The sequence below is a fragment of the Lepidothrix coronata genome, unplaced genomic scaffold (assembly GCF_001604755.1).
Source record: "Lepidothrix coronata isolate B3197 unplaced genomic scaffold, Lepidothrix_coronata-1.0 Scaffold64, whole genome shotgun sequence".
Classification (NCBI taxonomy): Eukaryota; Metazoa; Chordata; class Aves; order Passeriformes; family Pipridae; genus Lepidothrix; species Lepidothrix coronata.
In genome coordinates this window covers 4,494,713-4,518,781 of record NW_016690244.1, presented here as the reverse complement: position 1 = coordinate 4,518,781, position 24,069 = coordinate 4,494,713, and the positions used below count along the sequence as shown (strand labels likewise).

The window sequence follows — 24,069 nt, the reverse complement described above, 5'->3', positions numbered from 1 at the left end:
CGCGGTGGAGGCGGCGTGTAGGGACGGAGAGAGGCGCAAGCGGCAGCTCCTGCACGGCCACCGCCCCGGCCGCGCCGCCTGGCCGCGCCTCTCACCTCGGAGCCCCGGGGCGGCACGGCCGCATCCCCGCTCCCCTCACTTCCGCGGGCGGCGGGGGCCGGGCAGAGGCGGCGGACGGGGCGGGGCGCGGCGGCGGAAGGGCGGGCGGGGCCCACACACAGCCGAGCTCCGCAGCCCCGCCGGTGTCGCCCGCTGCCCACCGGCAGCGGAGGGATGGCGGCTGCTCTGTGTTCCCCGCATGGCGGAGCGGCTTCACCCACAGCCCAGGGAAGCCCCTCAGGCTGCGGAGCCTCGCCGCGCTGCGCTTGAAAAATAAACGCGTTTGAACGCCCCGGCCCCTGCAGCCGCCCCGCCCGTGCCCACCTCTCCTGCCCCGGTGCCCACCTCGCTGCCCGCCTCGCCTCCCTGCCCGGGCAGGAGCCGCACGGCACCGCGAGGGAGGCGGGGCGGTGAGCGGCGTTGAGCGGCCAGCGCGGGGGGTGAGGAGCATCGGGCTGGGCCGAGGGGTCCGGCCGTGCCCTCGGCCCGCCGGGCTCTGCGCCAGCGCTGGGAGCCAAGCCTGGCCCTCCTGGCGTGGGAAAACAATCCCATAGCGCCCGCTCGCCACAGTGCTGCTCTGCTGCCATGAAAATGTGTGTCACGTACCTGGAGTAGAATCGTAGGATCATCGAGGCTGGAAGAGACCTTTAAGATCGTCCAGCTCAACTGTCCACCCAGCACTGCCACTGTAACCCCTAAACCACAAAATCATAACACCCAGCACCAGATCCAGATGCCTCCTAAACACCTCCACCCTGGGCAACATATTCCAGTGCCTGACCACCACAACAGTGAAAAAAATTTTTCTGATATCCAGTCTGAATCTCCCCTGTCTCAGTTTAAAGGCCTTAAGTAGCCGCTATTGGAGTTACAGTACAGCTAGACTAGGCTGGTAGTCCAGTTGGTTTTGCATCACCAAATTATCCTTTTCTTATAAATGTTAGCAAAATGAAAAAAAAATCAACTCAATAAAAAATCTTAAAACACTTCAGGTTTAAGATTTAAACGAACTAGGTTTTAGCTGCCAATTATAAAACGACCAACCCTAATCACTATTTGAATTCTGAGGGAGAAAATATGCTTTACCAATTCAATTATGCTTATCTAGACACCATGGGAATATTACCTGAAACTCTAGTACAAGTGCTGAGCTCTAAGGCTAGGGAAGTTTTCAAATAAAAGCAACTTCCACCAATATAATAAATTTTAATTTAAGGTATGATGCACAGCACTAGTAAGAACAAAATGCTTTTCAACTTTCAAGGTCAAAATCTAATGAAGACATGCTAATTGTAGGTTTTACACACCATTTCTAAAGGAGCATGACAACATGGTCCTAGAAATGCACTTGCATTAACATCTCATGATTAACAACCTGTCACTTTGGGTTTGTTTTTCTTCAGCAGCAGAAGAAACCAAACTCAATCTTTGACAGTTCATAGGCAGCATTTAACAGAACTAAATTTTTAACATTTCAGCTAAATCTCACAACCCATAACAGCATGCCTCTTGAATTCCTGAGCTAAACAGGGGGAAGTTAAAGAGCATCCTTGCTTCTTTTGAAGCTCTTGAAGGTAACTTTGAGTGCTAATGCAATATAGATTTTTCAATATATTTTGAGAGGTAAAGAAGAGTTAGAAGTGCTGACTTTAAGTAGAGGCTCCAGATATTTGCATTCGCAAAACTTAGATGACAGCAGATAGGTTAATTGTTTGGGAATACCTAATACATAATTTCTGACCTGTCCCATAGAGTTGCCATGTTACTTGAATATCTCCCTGGTTACTCCATGAAGTGTCCCAGGTAGCACTGTCATTGCAGGAGTGAGTCTCCTCCAAAACAGTGCTTCTGTTAACTTGTGTGTAAGGCAAGCAAAGAACCATGCTGAGATACTCATAATGCTAGTTATAATGCCACAATTTCAACACAAAACTGATGCACAGTGCATTAAGAAAAACATTTAGTTACTTGGTTAAAACAGATAGCTCTTGCTTTCAATGTCGTACGTTACCACTAAATGTGAAAAGATGTAAATATTTCCATAAAGGAAAAAACAAAGCCTGTAGGTCCTAATACTGTTAACATTCATAACAGGTTTGGACTCCTTTACACTGTTAAAACATTCGGGGAGAAGATTGGGAGTTCCTGAACATTATTGAGCTTGTTCACAATTGAGACCTAAATATCCGTGACAAAGTCTGCGTACATCCTGTGTTCATGTGTCTCAAAAGAAGAGAATAAAGTCAAAAGCAAGTCCTACTCTCTATAGTGTAACAACAACTAAAAAAGCTTCATCTCTGGGGCTTAATCTCTTTCACATTTGCATACATCTGTCAGTCTTACATGCCCGTGACGCTGCCAGGCAGCTGGGAAGCACCTCTTCAGCATTATACCAGGACTATATCCCTCCTTGAAAATTATATCACTGTTTCTGCCATACTCTACAACTGCAAACAGTGTCTGTTTAATAAACAATGCTCAAAGTATTTTATTTCCATCTGCTACTAAATATTGTTTCTTTGAAAATCTTGTCCTTAATATGAGCTTGATCCACGGGAGTATTAGGATAGCCTTAATATCTTCAGGAAGCCTCATAAAAGTTTGTGGCAAAGGCATTATTTGGCAAACCAAAGAACATTATGAGGATATGATTGCAGAGATAAGTCTGAAATTAAAAAATGTTTTGCTTACAGTAACCTGTTGTAGCCAGTTGTACTCACAAATTAAAATAATATTTGGTTTACATTTTTTAATCTTGAAAAAAAGTCTTGCAATAAAATGCTCCTCTGAATATCCAATGAGCAAACATGTCTAGTCCCAACAGAATAATTTCAGTGAAAATACATATACAAATCAGAAAAACATACACAAATTCAATTAGAAATGGCCAAACAGTCCTTAAACTTCAGTTAGATTCTCTTTTTTAAAAAAATAGTACTTGGAATGATATGCAATACTGATGGGTTTTGGGGGGAAAAAGACTGAACACTTTAGTGGTTGTTACATCACTGTTTTCTCTTTCTAGTTCACAGACCTGAAAATACTTCATAAAAACAAGAAAACCTTCTGGAAATAGCTTTGCATTCAGGACACAAGAGCATTCAATGACTGCTTAAGCAGCCTCCCCACCCTAGGCTTTCTCCATCTCTTGTCAGGTTTAAATGCCTCACAGTACTTCCTCAGTGTTCTGCAGCAACCAAAAAGAATTCCTGCCACACCACCCCCACCCCCCCCATTCCCTCCCCATCCTTTTCCCCACAGAAGTCTCAAAATTTGCCTCCTGTTGATGGCCAAGTCAGACTTTTCCTTCTGTGAGTGGCTGTCAGTAGGGACAGCCACTGGGTTATCTCAGACACACAACCCCAAACTGACCCACACCTAAGTTCATGTGGGAACTGATTCATGTCTGGAATAACCCAGCAGATCAGTGGATACAGACTTCTCTAACTAAATCAGAAGTGGTTATTCTGGCACAGCCAAGAGAGTGGAACAGGTATGGGGTGCATGAATAGGTACTGCTGCTTTCAGCACTTTTTTTGACCTCTTGGGCCTTCAGGGCTGAAAACTAGTAATTTGATTAAAGAAATTGTTCTTTTGGGTTTTGTTTACTTGTTTTGTTTTGTTTTTTTTAATAGGCAGCTGTAAAAATGCATACATAGTTTCTGTATGAATCGAGAGGCAACCCAAAAGGCTGCTTTTAGCTGCCTTTCTGTTTCTTCAGAAAAGAATTAATTCTGGGCCTCTGGAAAGCTTGGGAAAATGAAAAAGTGATAAATACATTACATTCCAGGTAGTACCATCAATCAGCTGGAATTAAAGAAGGGAGAATTCAGTCTAATGGCATTAAACAGATAAGCCTTAAGCTGCAGCATGTTTATATGCAAGCTGAACTTCAAGTTTGGTTAGTCTTCAGGATCTCAATTCAGCTTCATCTCAACAACTCCCTTGTGCTACAGCACTACCAGAAGTAAAATGTATATTAAACATGACAAAAATACCTATAACTGCATGGTTCACAGATTGAAGATCCTTTACACAGAATTGTGGTGAAGTCACTTTTCAGACCATAGCAGCCCTTGAAATACTTGTTGCTCTGAAGTAACATTACAGATTCTTTTGAAGTATCCTTTTAAAGATGCATTTGTTTAAAGTCTGTCACTGTTGACTAATGGCCATGAAATCTACTGCAAATTTTATTAACCTAATGAGAATTTATTTATACATTATAACCAGAGACATTTTTCTGAATCATAACAGCATTTTAATATGGACAGAGATTTCTACAGCACTTCATTTTGGGACAGAAAAGGTGATTCTTCTGTCAAAACAGGCTTCTCAACTGTTTGCTTACTTAGTTATAATTCAAGCTGCTCTCAATACGCTGAGCATAATTTAGCTTTTACGGAAGAAAATATTAGTTTCTGGTAAATCAGACTTTTATTTGATTTAATCTCATTATTTGTTGTCTTTCATCTGCAAGCCAAAAACTCACCAGTGCTTTTACAGTCCTATACAGAGTACTTGTCTGATTGGAGCCAGGACAGAGGAGGGATGATACTGGAGCTTCTCATTTACACAGTTTAAATGGCCCCTCATTTGTAAAGCCTGTGTTGTATATTTCCTCCCCGAATCCTTTCCATCCATGCTCTTCAGCTGATAGCTGATAGAAGCAATCACCTCATCTCCAAATAGAATTCTCCAAAGGAAAATCCGTGGCAATTCCACCTAAAGTTCGAATGCTTATATATATATGTGTGTGTATATATATATATATATAAAATCAGTTCAAGTTTAAAAGAAGAAAAATTATACAGTCTTCCCAGAGGAAAAAAGTACGCATTTCATTTTATAATTCTGAGCATGTTAAGGTGTAAAAAACATAGCTACATTTTCAAATTACTTTAGCTCAGCCCTGTCTTGACACTGTACAATTATGCTAATTAAGGAACTTTGGTTTATGGCAATCAAATTATATTTCACTGATTTTTAAAACACTTAAATTTAACCCTCTCATTCCATCCCTAAGTAGCATCCCTACCAACATTCTATGTTCAGAGAAGGGTGCAGCACCACAGCACTTTCAGCTAACAAAATCAAGCTTTGGCAATTGTCCTTTTCCTGGCAATCAGTTCTGCACAGGCCCAGACAGTGTCATCTTGTGGTTACCCAGCTGAGAAGAAAGCCTACCTCACAAAAAGCATTACTGCGGAACTCCCAGAACTAGTGTAGGAAGGCAGTGTGAAGCAGTGGCAGGACTAAGGGAGTCCCAACCTTAAATCAGTTTTGAACTGTTGTGAACATACACTCTCAGAGCATTCAAGAAAATCAGGTTTCATATATCCATAACACTCAACTGTTATCTCAAACCTGGATTTCATCTTCTGTACTTTCCTTCTCAATACCTTCTATCTCTCCCACATACTCACTACTCACCTGCCATTCTCTTCCTTCAGCTGCACTATTTTGAAATAGTTACAAATATTAATTGCACAGTTTCCAGAGAGGTTTTTCCTCCCTTTATTTAGGACACCCAGAGCTATTCAGCTGTTTGTTTCACCCTCAGTGACTGTTTTCGAAGCTGACTATTCCAGTAAAAGCTTCACTACTAAAGTGGAAGCTCTCACAAGTGCCTCTATTCTATCTACCATAAGCTTCACATTTCCAGAGACATTTTGTGAAGATCTAGTTTCACGTTGCCTGTAATAGACAGCCAAGAAACATGGCCAAGGAGATTGTGCTCTATAATTGGAATATGCCGTGAAGCAAGTTACTATAAAAGTCTTAGCTGTGGCAGGCAAAATGCCTTGTTAGTATGTCTGCTATAGGACAAAGACTCCACTTCTCTGCATTGTCAGCTTCAGCTACAGTCATGTTGTGGCCTGAATATAGGAGAAAGTGGAAAACTGTTCCCCGTAAAAGGGTATGCCTTGCTGAAGGATTACTACAATTCATTAAACAGCAAAGGAGACACCCCATTTACTTTTAAACTATTTCAGTTACATTATAGCAAGATGTCTGTGGTAAAGCCATTTCAACAGTGAAACTATAAACAGTTAAAAAAAACCCCAGCAACAGCAAAGTACTTTTGTTTTAATTGATTCAAGGGTAATGTGCCAAGAATTTCAGGAATGCTGCATATATTACAGACAAGTAATCTTGCCAAGTCTCTCTTGGAAATTCTTTTTCAAGATCATTGGTGAGAGTAAACCACTGTGAAGGTAATATTCAGTAAGGAGTTTGCAGTTAATAAACAGATGTTTACGTAGTTGAAAGACTTCAGCTCCTGGCAAGAATAAGATAATTTGTTTGATAACACACTTAAGCATAATATGTTGGGCTGTGAAATTTTATTCAGACTCAGAGCCAAAAAAAATTTATCAAGTGAAAGCATGTGGCAGCTTTTCAGGTTGGGAGAAATTTATTACAAACTTTCATTTTACAGGAAAGCCCACATACCATTTTATTTTCAGAGTCACTACAATGTGTATGTAAATGGAAGCCAAATATACAGAGGAGTTTTTCCTCCATTATATCTTTAAAAAAGTGGTCTGAGGTCACACTTTTAAAGCTGGTAGGGGTTACTAATAAAAGTAATTAATGTAACGTGCTCCTATTGCAACTATGTGCTCTAGCATAAAAGACCTCTAACCTTAAGACGGGCCCAACTGGTGAATAGAAAGACTAAATTTGTATTCAGATGCATTCTTAGTCAAAGTCAACAATAAGGCTGCAAGGGGAAGAGTAAAAACTGCACATACAAGTTATGTAACACTTAGTAAAGTACGCTTAGCAAAAATACTCAAATTTTACAAGGTTATTCTGACCTGGTTCCCCATCCATCTACACAAGCTTGTGTGAGGACAAATTCGAGGTGGTAGCAAGTGCTCAGAAGTGTTTCCATACCTCTGCTGATGAATATCAAACTTCAGCACAAGGGAATTAAAAAACAAACATCCATTTCGCAGCAGGCTCCTGTCTACCTTGGAAAAATGTGCCAAAATATTTTGCAGCAACTCTTACAGCCTAACTCTTATATTAAATAATTAAATAATAGCTCACATTCAAGTCCATGCATCACTAAAGGTTGGATACAGCCCCAGCTGAAAGTGACAGGAGTGGATATAGGAAGGACAAACCCTACAGCTATATCATATGAATTGGGAGGGTATATTCTACAAGCCTGTCACAATGAGAAGGTTAAAAGGGCCCTGAGGTGCCCCTCTGTCTCCTAGTAATTCAGCAACTAACATCAGCTGCATCCCATGCATCTGTAACAAAGCAAGAAGTACCAGAGGAGGATTTAATTTAAAAAGAGTTGAAACTCGTACTATAGGCCCTCCTCCCCACCATCTGAACAGTGGGGAGATTCAGTACGAATTCAGCATGCTAACTGCCTATTCAGAAGGAAGAAAAACAAAGTTTCTCATTCAATAAAAGTATTAGGCAGTACCCATTCCATCTTTGAGGGCCTCCAACCTAATCCAGATCTATTGAGGAGTTCTGAGGAAACAACTCTATTTATAGACTACAGAAACTGGTAGTGATAAATCAGTGAAAATATTGTCTCCTATTTGAAGTTCAGCTTACAGTAAATTATAACCCTAAAGTTCCTGTATACTATTTAAAAGCTGAACAAAATATTTTGATATCTAATGAGAGGCATGATTTCTGTCCTATATTTTTCATATTTCATATAATATATTTAAGGTCAGAAGATGTATTAAGATATTGTTATAAGATCACATTATATTTCTATGATTCCTATCATATCTATCATTTATTTAATCATAATCTGTTTATCATTAGTTTATCTATCATTAGGTTATATCAAATAATATATCTATCATATCTATGACTTATTTAATATGCTGAAATAAAAAGATACCAAGCTGTAAATGTTCCTGATTCATCACTCATTCACCTGTAGAAAATCGTCCATCGAAGGAAAAAAAAAACTAAAACAAAACAAAACTATCACTGGAAGCCTGTAACATTGTAGGAGCAACATGATTAATTAGAAGTTACTTATGTGTGTATGCATTGGGAACTAAAACCTTGACTTTGCTTCTCTTGGACTTGCAGAACAGGACTCCTAGAGTATTTTCTTCAGAAGATACAGATTTCAGTAAGCTAGGTGCTTTTAAGAATTTGTCTTTCATGTCTCCCATAATTTTCACTCCAAATTGTTTTCTCTTTTTTGAAAAGTTGATCTTTGGTTGTTTACAGCCTCACATCTTTAACATGTATGTACAGACTGATGCTGTTTTTCACTTCCAAGGACAGATTACAAAGGATTTAGAATAAAATAACCTTAGTCTTTCAGTTTTTCCTGTTTATAAAGTCTGTTTTATCCTAAACCATAGCCTTACTGGAAGATCTAAAGAGAGAGAGAGCTAGGTTTGAATAAATTAAGCATTGCAGCAATTAAGCTATTACATCCTACAGAGTCTAATCAAGATACTGCTTTTAGGGTCAAAGAATAAAGAATGCAGAACTGTAGCAGAGAAACTAGTGAGGAAAAATAAAGTCCATTTTTAGACTTGCAAAAACCTCTAAAATAGCATTTCTTTTGCAGTTTATGACAGAAGAAAACCACCATTTCCCCCCGCAAGACATAGGCCACTGAAAGAAGTACATCCATGTTGAAGAAAAGAACAGGTGACTCATTTTTGCAACCCTGTACACAATGGCTTCTGATCCCAATGAGAACTTTTTAGCAAATGTTTTCTAATGAGTTTCAGGTTTATTGCAGGTATACAAGCTTCACAAGCACTTCTCTTTAAACAGAACTGTGATTTGGGGTTATTTTTGGTACACTTACATGATTTTGAAACAGCCTAGTCATTGGTGACAGTAATTCCGTTCAACATCCTGGCCTTCCACATGAAATTAGTCCTGCTCAAACACAGTGCCTCTTGCAGCACTGTAACTGAAGGAGCAACTGCATGAAATTTGTTCAGGTTTAAAAGTTTCTAACAGCAATGTCAGCACTTCTGAGTCCTATATATAAGATGGTTGCAAACATTTTTTCTTTATGTTAGCCCTCACTTAAAATACCATGTGTTACCATGAAAGGCAACCACTATTTTTAAGATTGCTGTTACTAATTCAGGTTCCCCTCTTTGTTCTGAGGGCTGAGTTTAGGCTGTAGTAGCCTATAACAAACTTGCCATGGATGCAAAGTAAATACCATAAAGAGGCTTGACGTGGCAAAAATGCCAGAGAAAGGCTAAAACCGAAAGCCCAATTCCGATAACACTGCTGTGTTTCCAGCATTTGTAATTCCTGGATTTTAGTAGCATATTGTTTGATGTTACATGCTGGTTCATGGAACCGTGCCATTATATCAAAGAAGTTTTCCTGTGCTGAAAAAAGTTCCTAATCTTTTCAGTTGCATAGAAAATCTGGAAAGTGTGAACCTCAAAACTTCAATAGGAAGGCCAAATGAAATTGCTTTGAAAAGAAACAAGAATTTGAAAGGCTAAATAATTGTTGTAATTGTTGGGATAGACAATCCCAGAATTTCTAACATTCAAAATCATTTTCACCTAGCCTTTTTTAATGCCTCTTGAGCAGTTTCTGCTCTAATTATCTTTAAAATATGGTAAAAAAATAGAGCTGCTATATTTCTGTCTAATTTCCTGGGGAGAAATGTAAATAAATACATGTTACTGAGTGCATATGAGCCCAGTACCTCTTAACTGTAGCACATGTTCAGTACATGTGATGGTGCAATAAGCTAGTTCAAGAGGGCACAGCTGAAGAAATTCAATTAAGAAAAGAGGAATCAAGCATCTGGGTTTTTTTACTGTCTCAGAATTTTAAATGCTACCTAAATTTTGGTAAGTTCCTTGTCTTTCCATGACATTAGAAATGCTAAAATGAAGGTTCCATATATTAAATCAAATCTGTATCTGGCAGACTTATTCTCATATGAAAAAGAGAAGAAACAGAGGGATAGGACAGAAGGTTTTTTTTAGTTAAAAGTAATTTGTTCCATTTATACACAAATAAAGCTTCAGTAATGGAATGTATCTTACTTTTCAAATCTTCTTTTGGCTTTCAATCCTTGACATACTTTTGTTTACATACACTGTTCTACCAGTTATTCAAATAATGCTGTAAAGGTTGAGCTTAAGGATTAAAGAGAGAATAAGCTTTCTACTGCACAGCCTATTCTGTTAAGGTTTTTCATTTCACTAGATTTGAGAAGTGGCAGCCAGCCTGCTCCACTTCCCCCCCATCCCCAAGCAATAGTTGTCAGGAGCAACCATCCAGTCCAGTCTAAGTGAAGGTCAGTGAAGACTAAGTCAAGTCTTGCCTAAGTGAAGAATCGTCGAATCATAGAATTATTTTGGTTGGAAGGAACCTTAAAGATCATCTAGTTCCAACCTCCCTGCCATAGGCAGGGACACCTTTTACTAGACCAGGTTGCTCACAGCTCCATCCAACCTGACCATATCTGATTGAGATGATATCTGTGTCACAAAAAACACCTAAATGAAAAACAGTATTTCAGGAAATGTAATACAATCATATTTTAATTGTAATACTATCCTATTTTAGATGTCAGTGGTGTAAGAATTCTTTAGCAGATCTTTCATAAACTTATGAAAATAAATAAGCATTGACCATTTAGATTAATATGTTTTCAACATATTAAAGTAAGAATTTGAATAGTGTAAACCATTAGACAAGAACTGCCACAGTCCATAAGCAGCTAGATAAGTTCTTCAAGATGCTAAGGGACCACAGCTCCTTTTTGCTTTTGTCAAAAACGGAGAAGCTCAGTGCCAGATCATGATCTTTGTTTAGCGTGGTGCTTCCCTCAAATGGTTTGTATTAGTTGCTGCTTTCTTATGACAACACCAACACCTGCTCATCTTAAAATATATCTGTATAGATAGAGATAGCATATGGTTGAAAAATTGTGTAGTCGTGTCCGACAAAAGGCAGTGAAGACCTAAACTGTGGTTTAAATATAAGATGTTAATTCAACAAAGATATTTATCTGAAGGACAAAACATTCGAGCTTTGATACCACTGATCATAATTCAAGCAGAAAATCTCCTTAGGGAAAAAAAAAAAGGAATCTACACGTCCTTGGAAAACTTCAGACAATCCTGACAGAAATTTCTATGACTACAGGAGAAAGTCTAGCATAAAGCCAAATCAGAACAAATGGGTATTTGTTCTGATGCAATCTCTCAAATATTGATCCAAATGACCCTAGAAGAAGCTAATGTGACAAAGAGGATACATCTCTATTAGAAGATTTAGTTTTCCAAATGAATTTGTGAACTGCAAGGAATTGTTAAAACATAGTAATCATTTTGACACGATGGTCTTAAGCATAAAGTATTAAACAACATAATATCCATCAGCCCCAGAGAATCACAAAGCATTTCAGATTCTGGACATTCACCAACTGAGGGATACACAGCACTCAGAGCTTTTTATGCATCAGAACGCAAAGAAGAGAAATTAGGGAAAATGTTTCATTAGAGAAATTAGTCAGGCCTCTGTTGAACCACAAAAATCATAGCACCTTAGTCATTCAAAGCAAGCAGCATTTTTAAAGTGTCATCTCAAATTTAACATAGAGTTTTTACACACCAAAAAGTAAAAATACCAGTATTAATAAATAAACTTGACATGATAAAGCCATTATAATGAATTTTTCATTAATAGCTATATAGATTGCACTTATACTGGAAACTTGAGGCACCTACAACAAATGTATCTTTAGATACAGAAATCTTTAGAGAAGCAAAACAAAGTCAGGGTGCCCCATTCTTTTTTCTTTTTCTTCTTTTTTTTTTAAACCTAATAGTAGCATTTGAAATGCCACAGCCATAATACAAGCATTATCACTGTTACAGCACCAGCAATCATAGATCCCATCCCTCCTATACACACTGAGAGAGAGCATCACCTCCAGGTAGAGGTTAACTCGTGTGGGATGGGAGGTACTGTTAATCTCAGTGCAGAGGTTAAGTGCCAGCTATTTCAGAAAAAGCTGATAGCTCTTTTCTTGCATAAAGAAATGTCCTGTTCAGACCCTTTAGCTGCATCCCCAATATCTCATCTCCAGGCTAACTAGATGTCTAAAGTCATTCCCGTTTGGAAGAGTTGATTCTTGCAAAAGTCTTGAGGATATGGAATTTTTACTTTAAAATGCCTGTAGTCCAATAATTTCAGGAACTGTGTGTCAAACGTACGTCAGATTCAGTTACGCGAATGTTACTTTGGTCTGTAAACTGTGCACAAAGACTGTAACCTCTGTTTCACCTGTATAAAGTCTTTTATAAGGGCCTCTAACCACTCAGTATGGGCTGAGCACAGTTTAATTATTCCAAGTGTTAAATACAGATTGAAATGTGCACCTTATATCCTATTTGCATAAAGCCTGTGAGCTTTTTTCTCCTTGATTAAAGATCCATCCTTTGTGAGCACTGCCTTACTCAAAGACAGTGTTAATTCCTCAGTTACTTTGAGATAAGACTTTGTTAAACTGGATAGAGTTGCTACTTTTGAGGAAAACAAAAGATAAGGCAAAAGAACAATGCACTAAATGAGCAGGCATCTGACAAGCTCTCTTAGGAGAACATCCTCACAAGAGAATGTGTACTCTGTTCCTGTAGTCCTCAGAAGGACCTACAAATCCTGCCCATCACAGTTAGGACAGTGATTTGAAGGAAAGACAGCTTAATGCAACTCAGCATAGATGCTATTATCCACCTCTAATCAAATTAATTTAGAAAGCAGTAACTGAATTGAGAATAGTGAACTTGAGAAAGACAAATATGTTTTAATGCCAATAGTTCTCTTATGACATTTTGAATATCCTGTCTAGTCTCCACAGTCTTGTGTCCTCTGGTTGACTGACTTATTAACTGATGGAGCTGCAGCAGAGAATCAACCACTACCAGATAAGACAAGTCAAGGATTTTCCTAGATAGGTTCTCCAGAGTAGGGTTTGGAATTTTTTCTTTTTAATATCTGAGAAGCGTCAACACTGACAGGAGCTTTTTCAGGATATGAAGTACTTATGATTGTTCTCTCCTGCATGATCTTTGATGAAATGTTGCTCTTAAAGGCAGTTTTAATAGGATGCCTCCCCTCTTACCAACCAGCCTTATTTTCATTAAGTGTGTGGGTGTTTCACGTGTTTGAGACTCTTCTATCCATAAGTTCTGCAGTTACTGGGGGAGAGGAACAGATACAGCTCTCTTCCTTCAGAAAAGAGGCTGAAAAGGGTTCTGCCAAAGCAGCTGTGTTAATTGCTAAATACACATATACTCTCAATGCCAAGCACAATATACAAATCATTCCATCTGCCTCAGCTCTGGACTCCTGGAGCTCATTTAGTGGTTTCTATGAAGGATCAGACCCCATCTCATGTAATTCTCATGTGCAGAACCTCACTGATGGTATCACTCTGGTGCTCCTATGCATGAACTCTTAGCTAGAGAAATTATTTTAGCATTCACCTTATGGCTGGTGTGTAACCAAGAAATAATTCTAAAGAAGTATTGGCTGGAAAGGCTGTATGAAAGGTCTTTTACTGCTAGGATTCAGAAGGAGAGCTGGTGGTTTCTCAGCACAAAACAATTTCCTTTAAGATTGGTCACATGCCCTTTGGAAGCTAATTGTGAAGTAAAAAAGCATCCTGTGGTTTCTTTCAGAAAAAATTTTATCTGGGTCCAACTGGAATTTTCAACAGGAAATATAAGTTTTATGACCATGTTTTGGAAAGAGGTAACATTGCAATACTCTTGAAAAGTAATTTCCTCAAATGCTAATGAGGTACACTCTAAGTAGAAACAAAGGCAAAAAAATTACTTCTTGCTTTGCCAAATGATTTGAAAAAATACTTCAAGGAAAGGAGATAACCCTGCCAGCATAAACGGAATTAAATAAGCCACATACATGCTTTCTATTGTATTTTATCTAAACAGAGAGGCCTCTTAAACACATTGAAATAATAGATCTTTTATGTTTGACAACAAAATAAGTAGCATGTTTCATTTCCTTACTCAGGCTGAATTAATATTAAATATCTCATACCTTCCAAGAACTTAATCATAATAATTTTAATGGAAAAATTCAATGTATAGAATTATGTAAGATTTACTCTTCAAAAATACATATTCCCATGAGAAATAGCTGTAGAATTCTAGATAAAAGCCTCATTTAACCAGAATTACCTCCTAAACTCAACTATGCTGTTAAAATGTCACTTATTCTCAAAGAAACTCTACCATGTAGCCACAAAACACATTTCCATACCATTTCTATAAAGCCTGTTAAAATGATTTCTGATTTGTGTGCTTTAAAACATTGAAGTTTTAAAGAAAAATCTCAAAGATCATAAATAATTCCATTATTGGATCATACCGATACTCCCTGAAGTCCATGTTCCTTGGTCTGATATGTTCAGTAAGGAATGATTCCAGAAGGTGATCCAAGAAAGGAGACATTCAATACACTGCTAGTATTGAAACAGTCTTCCTAAACCATACTGAAGCAAGTAAGTTTATCCTTCTTAGTATAAGTCTGGATGTTCTTATCTATACACATGTTCTTCTTATAATCTGTTTGTCTCTTGGACTTCATAAAAATCTGTGGTAATTTCCAAAATCTACTTTTTCTGAACAATATGCATTTATTTTACAGCTTTAGGTTTTATTGAAATATTTGATGTCTAATGCCCTTAATGATGATCAGTTTCTAAGCAACTAGTAAACAGGATTTTTTAGTTGTCTAGTTTCCAGAGGAAAATGCAACTCATTAGAGTGAGCATGCAAAGCTAACCTCAGATTGAAGCCATTACACTTATTTTAATGTTGTATTTCATTTTAAATGTTTGATCAGAGAACAAGTCTCCTAGGATGCATAACTTTTCTGGAGCATCAAAATGAACAGCAGTCCTTCAACAAGCCTCATTACATTCAGTGCACAATATCAATGTAAAGAGAATGGATAGCAGCACCACATTGAGTTCATTTTATATTGATAAAGCTTTGTGTCTCGAGACTAATATGCTAATAACCACATCAATGTTTGTTTTGATTAAATGGATTCCTTCCAGCAGTAGAAGCAGCAGAGTCAGAAGTATACTGTACTGAAGATATTCACGTCTTTATGAAAATGAAATGATTAAATTTACCATCAAGTTACAGGTTGCTGTCTAAACCATTCAATTCCATCAATGAATGTTCAGGTTATAACTGGTCTATGCATCCTTTGCAGTTAAACTGTCAGGACAAACCTTGAACAACTCAAAAGTTTTAGCCAACTAGCTCTGCATGCATCCTTCACTTGCAATTTCCGCCTCCGTGACTGGACAAGAATCACTGTGCACATCAGACGAAAGCTATCAGAACAGCACATGACAATAGCAGAGTTAGCATGAACCCATCAGCTCTCTGGAGCTTTAATTTAATGCCTGTTGAGATCAGTAAAGGGGTGAATACGGAGAAAACAACAACAAAAACCCTCAAAGAGAAAGCAGTTATCTACTGATAACATTTATTAGAAGACATTGAGGCAGTATTAAGCAAACAATCCCAAGGACGTACCCTCCTAAATAAAAGAATGTGATCCTCAGAAATAAAGAGCTTATTCTCAACACCATGAAGGGCAACCTCCCAAGCAAAACTGCACTTCCCACCCCCCAGTGTTTGTAGAGTCAAAGCAACAAGTGTTACTGTGTGGTGAACATCAGCTCTGCCATCATCTGATAAACCGAAGGAGAATGAGTAAGATGTTTCTTTAAGCATGTAGTGCTTGAGCTGTTAGCCATTGTAAAAACATTAAGAGCAAGAAAGAAAATAATGAACATTACTGTATCAAAACAGGAAAAGCAGATTTGACTCCCACCTCCTGCCAGTTACAGCCCTGGAACTTTTTTTTCCGAAATATATCATGGCAAAGGAATGTGTCTTTCTTCGCCTGATGACCTCTCATTTGGAGAAGTACACTATTCAGTATCATTTAGCACGCAAAAAGAACAAAGAAGTTTAACTGTTTCAAAGAAAAGCAGAATTTCAGCTCTTGTTACAGACTTCTTCTGAATGCTCACCTCATAGCTTAATATTGAGCACATATTGGATGAAAAAGAACAGTAACTCATTAGATACAGCCTCATTCCAGACTAACCACTTCTCCCCTGTCCCATGCTAAACAGCTTCCATTTCCTTGTGAAACAGCAACAGCTTCAGATTACAATTCAGTTCTAAGGATATTCATTTTGCATTTAAGTCAAGAAATCATGATCTACTGAAACATTTAAGAAACTAGGGTACAAGCTCTACTGCCAAGACTGCAACCTTTTATTTACACATGACAAAGGGCCTGAATACTGACCAGTCCATACACCCGATCTCAGAAAAATGAACAATTATTAGCAAAGAAAAAACCCTTACAGAACAGCAGAGAACAGCACAGCATAAGGTTTATGACTAAGACAAAAGTTTAAAAAGGGAAAGTCTGGTTTATTTTATATACCTATTAAGGAACTAATTTTCTCAAATATTCCCCCCTTAGCATAACAAGCAGATTCAAGACTATCAAAAATAAAAGGAAGTTTAACAATTTTTTCAGCCAGGTAGTATGGACATGAGTGATTCAAGATGAACTTGAATTACACTGAAAACAGCTCATGACAGCAGTGAAATATAGATTTGTGCGGTCTTCAACAGACAGGTAATGACTATTTAAAGCTTCACAGTCTCACACCCCAATTGCTTTAAGTGTCCAGTAATTTCCTCGGAATCAAAAATTATTTGTTCTCAGAGCAAATTTTTACAAATTCACAGTGCTCTCATAACATCCTAAACATAGCCATTACTCACAGATACTGATATCTAGAAAACAGTGCAGCTAAACTTCTGATCCTCTCCCTTTAAGATATAGCCCACAGGGTTACAACTGAAGGGATTTTTTAATTTGCTTTTACCTTTTCTTGAATTCTCTTCTCTTTCACTGTCAATACAAGTTTCCAAATTCCATGGACAGGAAGCTTTATAAAATAGGAGAAGACAGATTTATGCAGCAGATTATCCATAATTTAGGCAATTTCTCTTACTGCTTCCGTATTTGGAATTCGAGATATGAATGCATGTTTTCTGCCTCTTCTCAGAGACTGGTAGTCCTCGACTGTTGCACAATCCTTTTCTGCAGAGGAACTGGTGAAAATGAAAACATCAAATGCAGAGCCTACAACAAATGACTAGTGTTAAAGTGCCACAAGGGCAGTGCGAGCTGAAAGAATTGAGGGGCAGTTCCACCAAATGCAAATCATTTCCCTGGCACTGTGCTCTAACAGCTCTTCTGGTAAGAACATTCTGTTGCAAAAATCAAATAACAGTAAGTAGGTCCTGGGTTTTTTACCCCTCCTAATGCTTCTTAAAGCTTGTTCAGCTGCAGTAAAGAGGCTAGAAAACTGCTGTTTCTAGCATATTCCCCCTCCTCCTCAAGCTGTATTTCACTAGCTGCACTGTCTGATTTCACTTTTGTTTCACATACAATCCTGTTATGTGGATTTCAGCCAGATTAATGCTTTCTTTCATTCTCCACTTTCTAAACTGGAACTGCAAGGCACCACTTACAAGGCATAACAATGCAAGCTCAGATAAAGCTTAGCTTGCAACTGGGGCTTTGAATTTTACCTGCAAACTCATTTCCTTTTAAGTTATTACGTTTATCTTTGTGAGCCCTTCTCTACTTTGCACCTTTGATCAGCAGACAAGTAGTATTTTTCTGGCTTTTGTAGTGGATGGAAAAGCAGCAAAGCACATTTCCATCAATTATCATTCTAAATTCTTGAGTTTCATAGTTACAGAAGTTTGGGTTGGTGTCTCCCCCTCTCTTTTGTTGTCAATCTTTTAAGTAGAAAAGTACCAGAGCTAGGTTCTTATTACAGTGAAGCAATTCAGTCCTCAATAAAACTCCACAGCCACTGGAGATTGTCTTTTAATTCTTTAATAGGGTATGTTCCTATGTATAATAAATTATTTTAAGGTTCCTTCCAACCCATGCCATTCTATGATTCTATGATTTAGACCTTGGCTAATACTACAGAATTTGTCCTGAATCTATTAAATACAGCTGCTAAAGACTAACCAGCCAGAGCAATGATATGTGCTTCCTGCACATCAACATTTGTGGGAGGCAAAAGAAATAATTTCTTTACCTTGTCAGCACAGTTTGTGGAAAGTGATGCACATGGTAGGGAAATAATACTGCTTTGCAGGACTCTTCTCCCACTCATCCTTTCTAGGTCTCACAGCTATGAAAAAAATCTTTCAATGGATTCAGGAAAGGATCCAAAACAGATTTGCATGTTTGTTTTCAGCACTAGCTCATCCCACATTACTTGCACATATCCTTCCCTTCAGGTTTGGAGGCTTGACACAGGCAACCATTCTGACATTTCAAGTTTGGAAATGTGCTTTCAACAAATCCTTTTTGTGTTCCTAAATGACTGTTTGGCTGCTTATACTTCAGCCCATCTGTTTGGGTGGCACCAGGCCTGCTTGCAAGGTGATCTTGCTGTTTCACTTCCCATTGAGAGATGCCAGCCAATTTTGGGCTGTCGGCACAATACCTCTCCTGCCCTCACTTTGGTACAAAGCCCTGCTGAGTCAGAGACGTTGCTTTTGTGCTTTATAAAATTTGTTGGCACTTGTGTGAGTCTGACCACCTGAGCAGCAGAGGAAGAAAACTGGAGTTGTCAGCACTGGAAATTGCCAAGTACACTTGTTACTGTGAAGCCAGGGGGATGTTAAGAAGATCAGTGACACATCATAGCATGAGAATTTTAATTGCTCTGCAAAGCCAGGATCACCATAAGCAGGAGAACAAGAATAGTAAAACCAATGACACAAGCCACAGGCACAAAAGAGTCAAGCAGGGGGAAACATTGCTGTAATGATTACTTTAAAATGGACAAATACTAGGATATATTTGTTTTGTATAACCTCAGATGTTTACCTAAAATTAGGGTGTTGTGGTTTATGCCATTCACTGAAAAGTCATACCAGGCTGAAGATGCTCCTTTGAAAAGTTCTGAAGTGCACGACTAAGCTCTTCCAGAGGCATGGACCACTTGTCCATGTAGGCTTGTTTCAGGCCTAACATCAGTACTTCAGCAGGCACTTCTACACCCATCTCTTCTGTGCTACATATGGGTACTTACTGAGCCCAAACAGAGACATCTGCAGTAACCCAGGTGGCTGGAGCCTCAAAAGTGTACAAGGACCATCATCTGGTTGCTCTGTAACTTGGCCTTGGCCAATATCAGAATTCTACATTGTCTTGATTAGCTCCTAAAATTCTCTGTTGCAACAGAGATAAAGATTCCTTAACTAGGAAAAACTTGCACTATCAAGAGTAAGTCAGTAATACATATCACTAATGTTCTCCTTTCTTCTACCCCCCTATAAGAAAGGCAGTAACAAGCCAAGAAAAGCAAAGACAAGCCTTCAATATACCATATCAGCTGTCAGAATGTTTTAGTCTAAGGGTTTTAGCGAAAAGTGCTCCTTTCTCTGGTGTAAAATAATGTGACAAAATTTCCAAACATGCGTTCTGACACCTGAAAGAACAGTTTCTTCTTGTTGTGCCCTGTGTTTTTGTTAAAGAAATCCCCTCACTTCTCATGCCATGATATATTTGAAAGAAAATGAAAGAAATTTAAACATTTTGGTTTTACCTACAAATGAACCAAATTTTTACTAAAATAGTGATCCATTATGTGCTCAGAAAACAGCAAACAACAGAGACTAAACTCCTCAGCTCTGAGGCAACTATCCAGTATCAACAAGAATAGTACTAACCTATTTGTTCGACTAATGTTTGTGGTATCATGCAAGGTGAATCAAGTATCTCCCACACAGCACTTAGACAACCCTCTGCCTTATAAACATCTTTAATGACAGTAATGAAATACATCACTAGCAGCCAAAATCCACAAACAGCATCCAGATCCTGTTGTAAAAGAGGTAAATAATTCTCTTTTCATCAAGTGGAAAAAATAGAGATACATATGCATCTATATAGGTATATGTGTATAGCTATATAGATGCATATACCACAATGTCCCCATCCTGAAAACACATATAACAAGAAGCTAATCAACAAACAGACTTTGCCCTACTACTCACTGCTAGCAGCAGGACAGGTAGCAACATGTAATTCTTGCTCATTGTGAGCTGTTCGTTTGTCTTCTCCTATCATCTTGGCATCTCAGCCAGAGACCTTTGTCTTCTAAAACCTTTCATTGCAAAGTTCCTTGAACCAAGACTTCTTTATCCCAAGGAAGCCATGACATTTGGGTCCTTGAATCATATCCTATATGTATAAAGCAAGTATTGTGTTTTGAGTCTGTGTACTGTCAGAATAAGAATTTGCTTCTTCCCCCATCTCCCCACAACTTATTGCTTTGATAAATAACAACTCCAACAGAGCTGTTAGCCTAAGATTTTCAACTAATATAATTTTCTGTTCTTGTGAAGATTTATTAGTTCAATTCTAGTTAACATTTGATCCAGTTCCTTTTTTTTTATTTTGAGTAATGCAAACTCTGTCTTCAACATGCATCACTGATTTAGATTTTGTAAGATTTTAATGATTCAGTTTTAGTTCCATGTCCAGCTACTAGCTCCCTAGTGCCATACAGACGTGTATACTGGAACAATTTCAGAAAAGAGCCCCAAAGATAATTAAGGGACTGGAATACCTATTATGGCAGGAGAAACTGAGTATTGGGACTGTTTAGTTTGGCGCAGAGAAGGTTCAGGGAGATCTTCTTAATATATAAACAGGCTGAGGGGCTGAAATGAAGAAGGAGGAGCCAGAATTCTCGGCTTCTGTCCTTCCTGTGAAAGGACAGGAAGAGATGGGCAAAAACTGAAATTCAGAAAGTTCCATTTAATATAATTATTTGTTTATTAAACCACTGTTTTATTGCTGAAGCAATGAAAATTGCTGCTCAAAAGGTTGTGGAGTCTTCATCTTCAGATATATTCAAAACCTTGCAATAAGTCCTGACAGTCTGCTCTTTCTGACTTTGCTTTGAGCATGGGTATTGTACTAGAAGATTTCCAAGGAGTCCCTTCCAACATCAGCTATTCTACAATTCTGTGAAATTACGAGCTATTACTATAAAAACCATAAGGATATGCAAGTGGTATTATTGATTTTGTGTAAAAATAAGTGCACTTTAAAAAAGAAGATATTGTTTAAAAAAAGATCTCCAGTAAATTGATTCACAAATGTATAGATTCATTGTCAGTGCAGTGCTGAAATATAATATTATTTTTACCACAAGAAAATTTACTTGAGTTTTCATAATGCTTCTCAAAGATAATACAGGACTCTTGTGTAGAAGCATTTACACAGGCATAAAATAACCATATATACTACAAGTTTTGTTGCAAATACCTTACTTGGATCTGTTGGACCAGATATCTGGTCCATAACTCCTCCTAGATGTCAAAGTATTTTGAGATTTTTTTACTATCTCTCCCACACATTCATGAAGTAGATTGCTACCCCCTTTTCCTCCTAATGGCATCTTATTTCTAGGAACACAAAGTCATGAGAAGCAACTGCCTGCAATGGTACCTCTGCCTTGCCAGGGCTTCAATTTAGAAGTCATTCTTAGAAGAAAGAGACCCCAGCTGTAAAATAAAGCTCAAAAAGCAAAATTTCTCAAAATTTCGTTCCTTGGACACACTACTCATGTTCACCAGCTTTCCCCCGACCCCAGTCAGAAGATAATGTCTATTCAGCTTTGTAGCTGGAAGGAACAGGTTGATAAGATGGTAGACAGAGGCTGAGACTCCTACTTATGCCTGCTTATGTAGCTTATGTCCTGCTACATTTTCCATGGCCAAAGCAGCTTCCTCCCATTGCACTGTGGCAAGTAAAGGAATACATCAGAAGTCAGCATCAATGGATCATATGCAGGGTGTCCAATCAGGTGCCACATGGCTGAGAGGTGGGCTGTCAGTGGAGCACACTGTGCCCACATGCCTCTAAGACTGTGTACACATATCTATCAGCTTGACATCACTTTCAGAAACTTTATTCCTTTACCATCCAACCTTGAGGTCGCAATTAAAGAGTTTATTTCACAAGGATAACAGGTTGAAGCTTTACACTTGTACTGCCACACTAGAAACACAGAATAGCTATTATTATGGCCACTATCCTACAAATGACCTCCCTTTTACTCTCTCTATAGCCAGGAAAGCGATTTGTCTTTCTAAAGCTTCATGGTATTGGGATTTGGGTCCCATTTGTTACCCACTCTCCTAAGTTCTTTGTGTTAATGAGCTCTAATCAGCAGCCTTCCATTTTACAAAGTGTCACCCTCTAGTGCATTGTTTAAATCTATCTAAATTAAAATCTTACCCTATTTAAAATTTGCCTCTTGCTCTAAAATCTGTTGATCAATCATTCTGTAGCTTCAGCCTGGTCTCTACAAATTTGATCAATGCGTGCTTCATTTTATCTTCCAGATTGTTTAATAGAAACCTTAATTAGTGCTTTCATTAATTAATACCAGACCCAATACTGATTCAGAGATATCCCATTTGATAGCTCCCTTACCACTGGTGCTTCACTGTTAATTATCCTGACATTGTAGCCCAGGCAATTCTGTATTCATATTACAGGATTATGAAGCAGAGAAAGGCTTTTTTCCTGCTGAATTCTTCCTCAAGGAGCTTACCACACATAGCAAAAAGAAGCCATGATAGATTTAGATAACAGAAATCCACAGTGTTTTATTTGTCTACTAAACACATAATACACTGCACCCTATTAACTTTGTCTGGATAAAAAAGTTCAACTAATTATTCACATGTGTCTCAAAGGAGCATGAAAACATCTTCTTCACTGTACTGATGGACTGTGGGTTAGTTTTAGGGTGCTTGATGGAGCAGTAGGGCTAGAAAGGCCAGGCTGAAATTCACTGCTTGTGAACCTGGCAGCCAGCTGAGCTTTTTCTCACCTCTAACTCTTTCATCCAAGATTCAACTCATTACATCCCCACAGTCTCATCTGTCTAGCATAATTAATCTTCCTATGAAGTTGTGCAGTAGCTCTCCTCAAGTTTGCCTTCAAATACAGGAAATTAGGCAGCCTGTACAAAATCCCACTATGTTCCCAGCCTGCAGAAAATGCTTGAAGAGTGGAAGCATTGCAATGAAGGGGGCCTTTTCTCATTACTTTTCTTCTTTTCAGACACAGAGATCTTCCAGCTCTGAGGAAGACTCATCTGAATGCTTTCCATCTCTTACTCAGAAGCGCCCTAAGCAACAGCACTTTCACAGGTTTGCCTAAGGTGGAGAACACCTGCAGTACAGTCCAGGTCCTAAACAGACACACTTATTTAAGGCACAATCAGAGACACACAAGGCCACATTATTGAGAAAGTCCTCTCTTATTCAAGAACAAGCTTTATAGAAATTGCATACGGGACATCAAGGACTAGATCTGCAGATGTACTTAGGGATACAAGACACATTCTTACTAGGAGCCCCATAAGACACTGTAGAAATTTATTTTTTTCCCTAAATCTTATCAGAAGAGCTATAATGAGAGCCAGAAGTGCTGCTTACTGTTAAGATATCTTCCTCTTCTAAACAAGAGGAAAGTCTTTCTCAAACTGAGTCTGATTCCAGCAATTCACCTTTAAACACTTAGCATTAGCTTTACAAAATATTCCTCTCAAAAGACTAGGGAAAGATAACATGGAAATTCAACATGCATTCTGCCAGATTAAGCATACAACATTTCCCTGAAATTAAGGAGATTCTTCACTAAAGTGAAAGTAGCACCTTTCTAGCAATTCAAACTTGTTGCGCAATGTACTCTTCTACATCTTCTTATGATTCTTCCTTTCTAAATGTAGCTACCATTCTTAAGATAATTCAACAGCTGAGAATCAAAAAC

General features: G+C 38.4%; 1 protein-coding gene across 11 annotated transcripts in view; it reads right to left on the bottom strand.

The window, feature by feature from the left end:
- ATP2C1 (ATPase secretory pathway Ca2+ transporting 1) overlaps window positions 1–17,360 on the bottom strand; it is a 65,467-nt gene extending 48,107 nt beyond the window's left edge. For 4 of the 11 annotated variants that reach the window (XR_001875315.1, XR_001875316.1, XM_017817972.1 and 1 more), the window contains exon 1: window positions 17,063–17,359. Coding sequence is in view for 5 of the 11 variants with exons in the window: in XM_017817972.1 (XP_017673461.1) it covers window positions 17,063–17,170 (108 nt within the window). In the remaining 6 variants the exon portion in view is untranslated. Of the gene's footprint in view, window positions 1–95; window positions 154–423; window positions 509–17,062 lie in introns of those variants that run through there. The other 7 variants (XM_017817964.1, XM_017817966.1, XM_017817965.1 and 4 more) reach the window with 6 other exon arrangements.
- Between the last annotated feature and the right edge of the window lie 6,709 nt (window positions 17,361–24,069).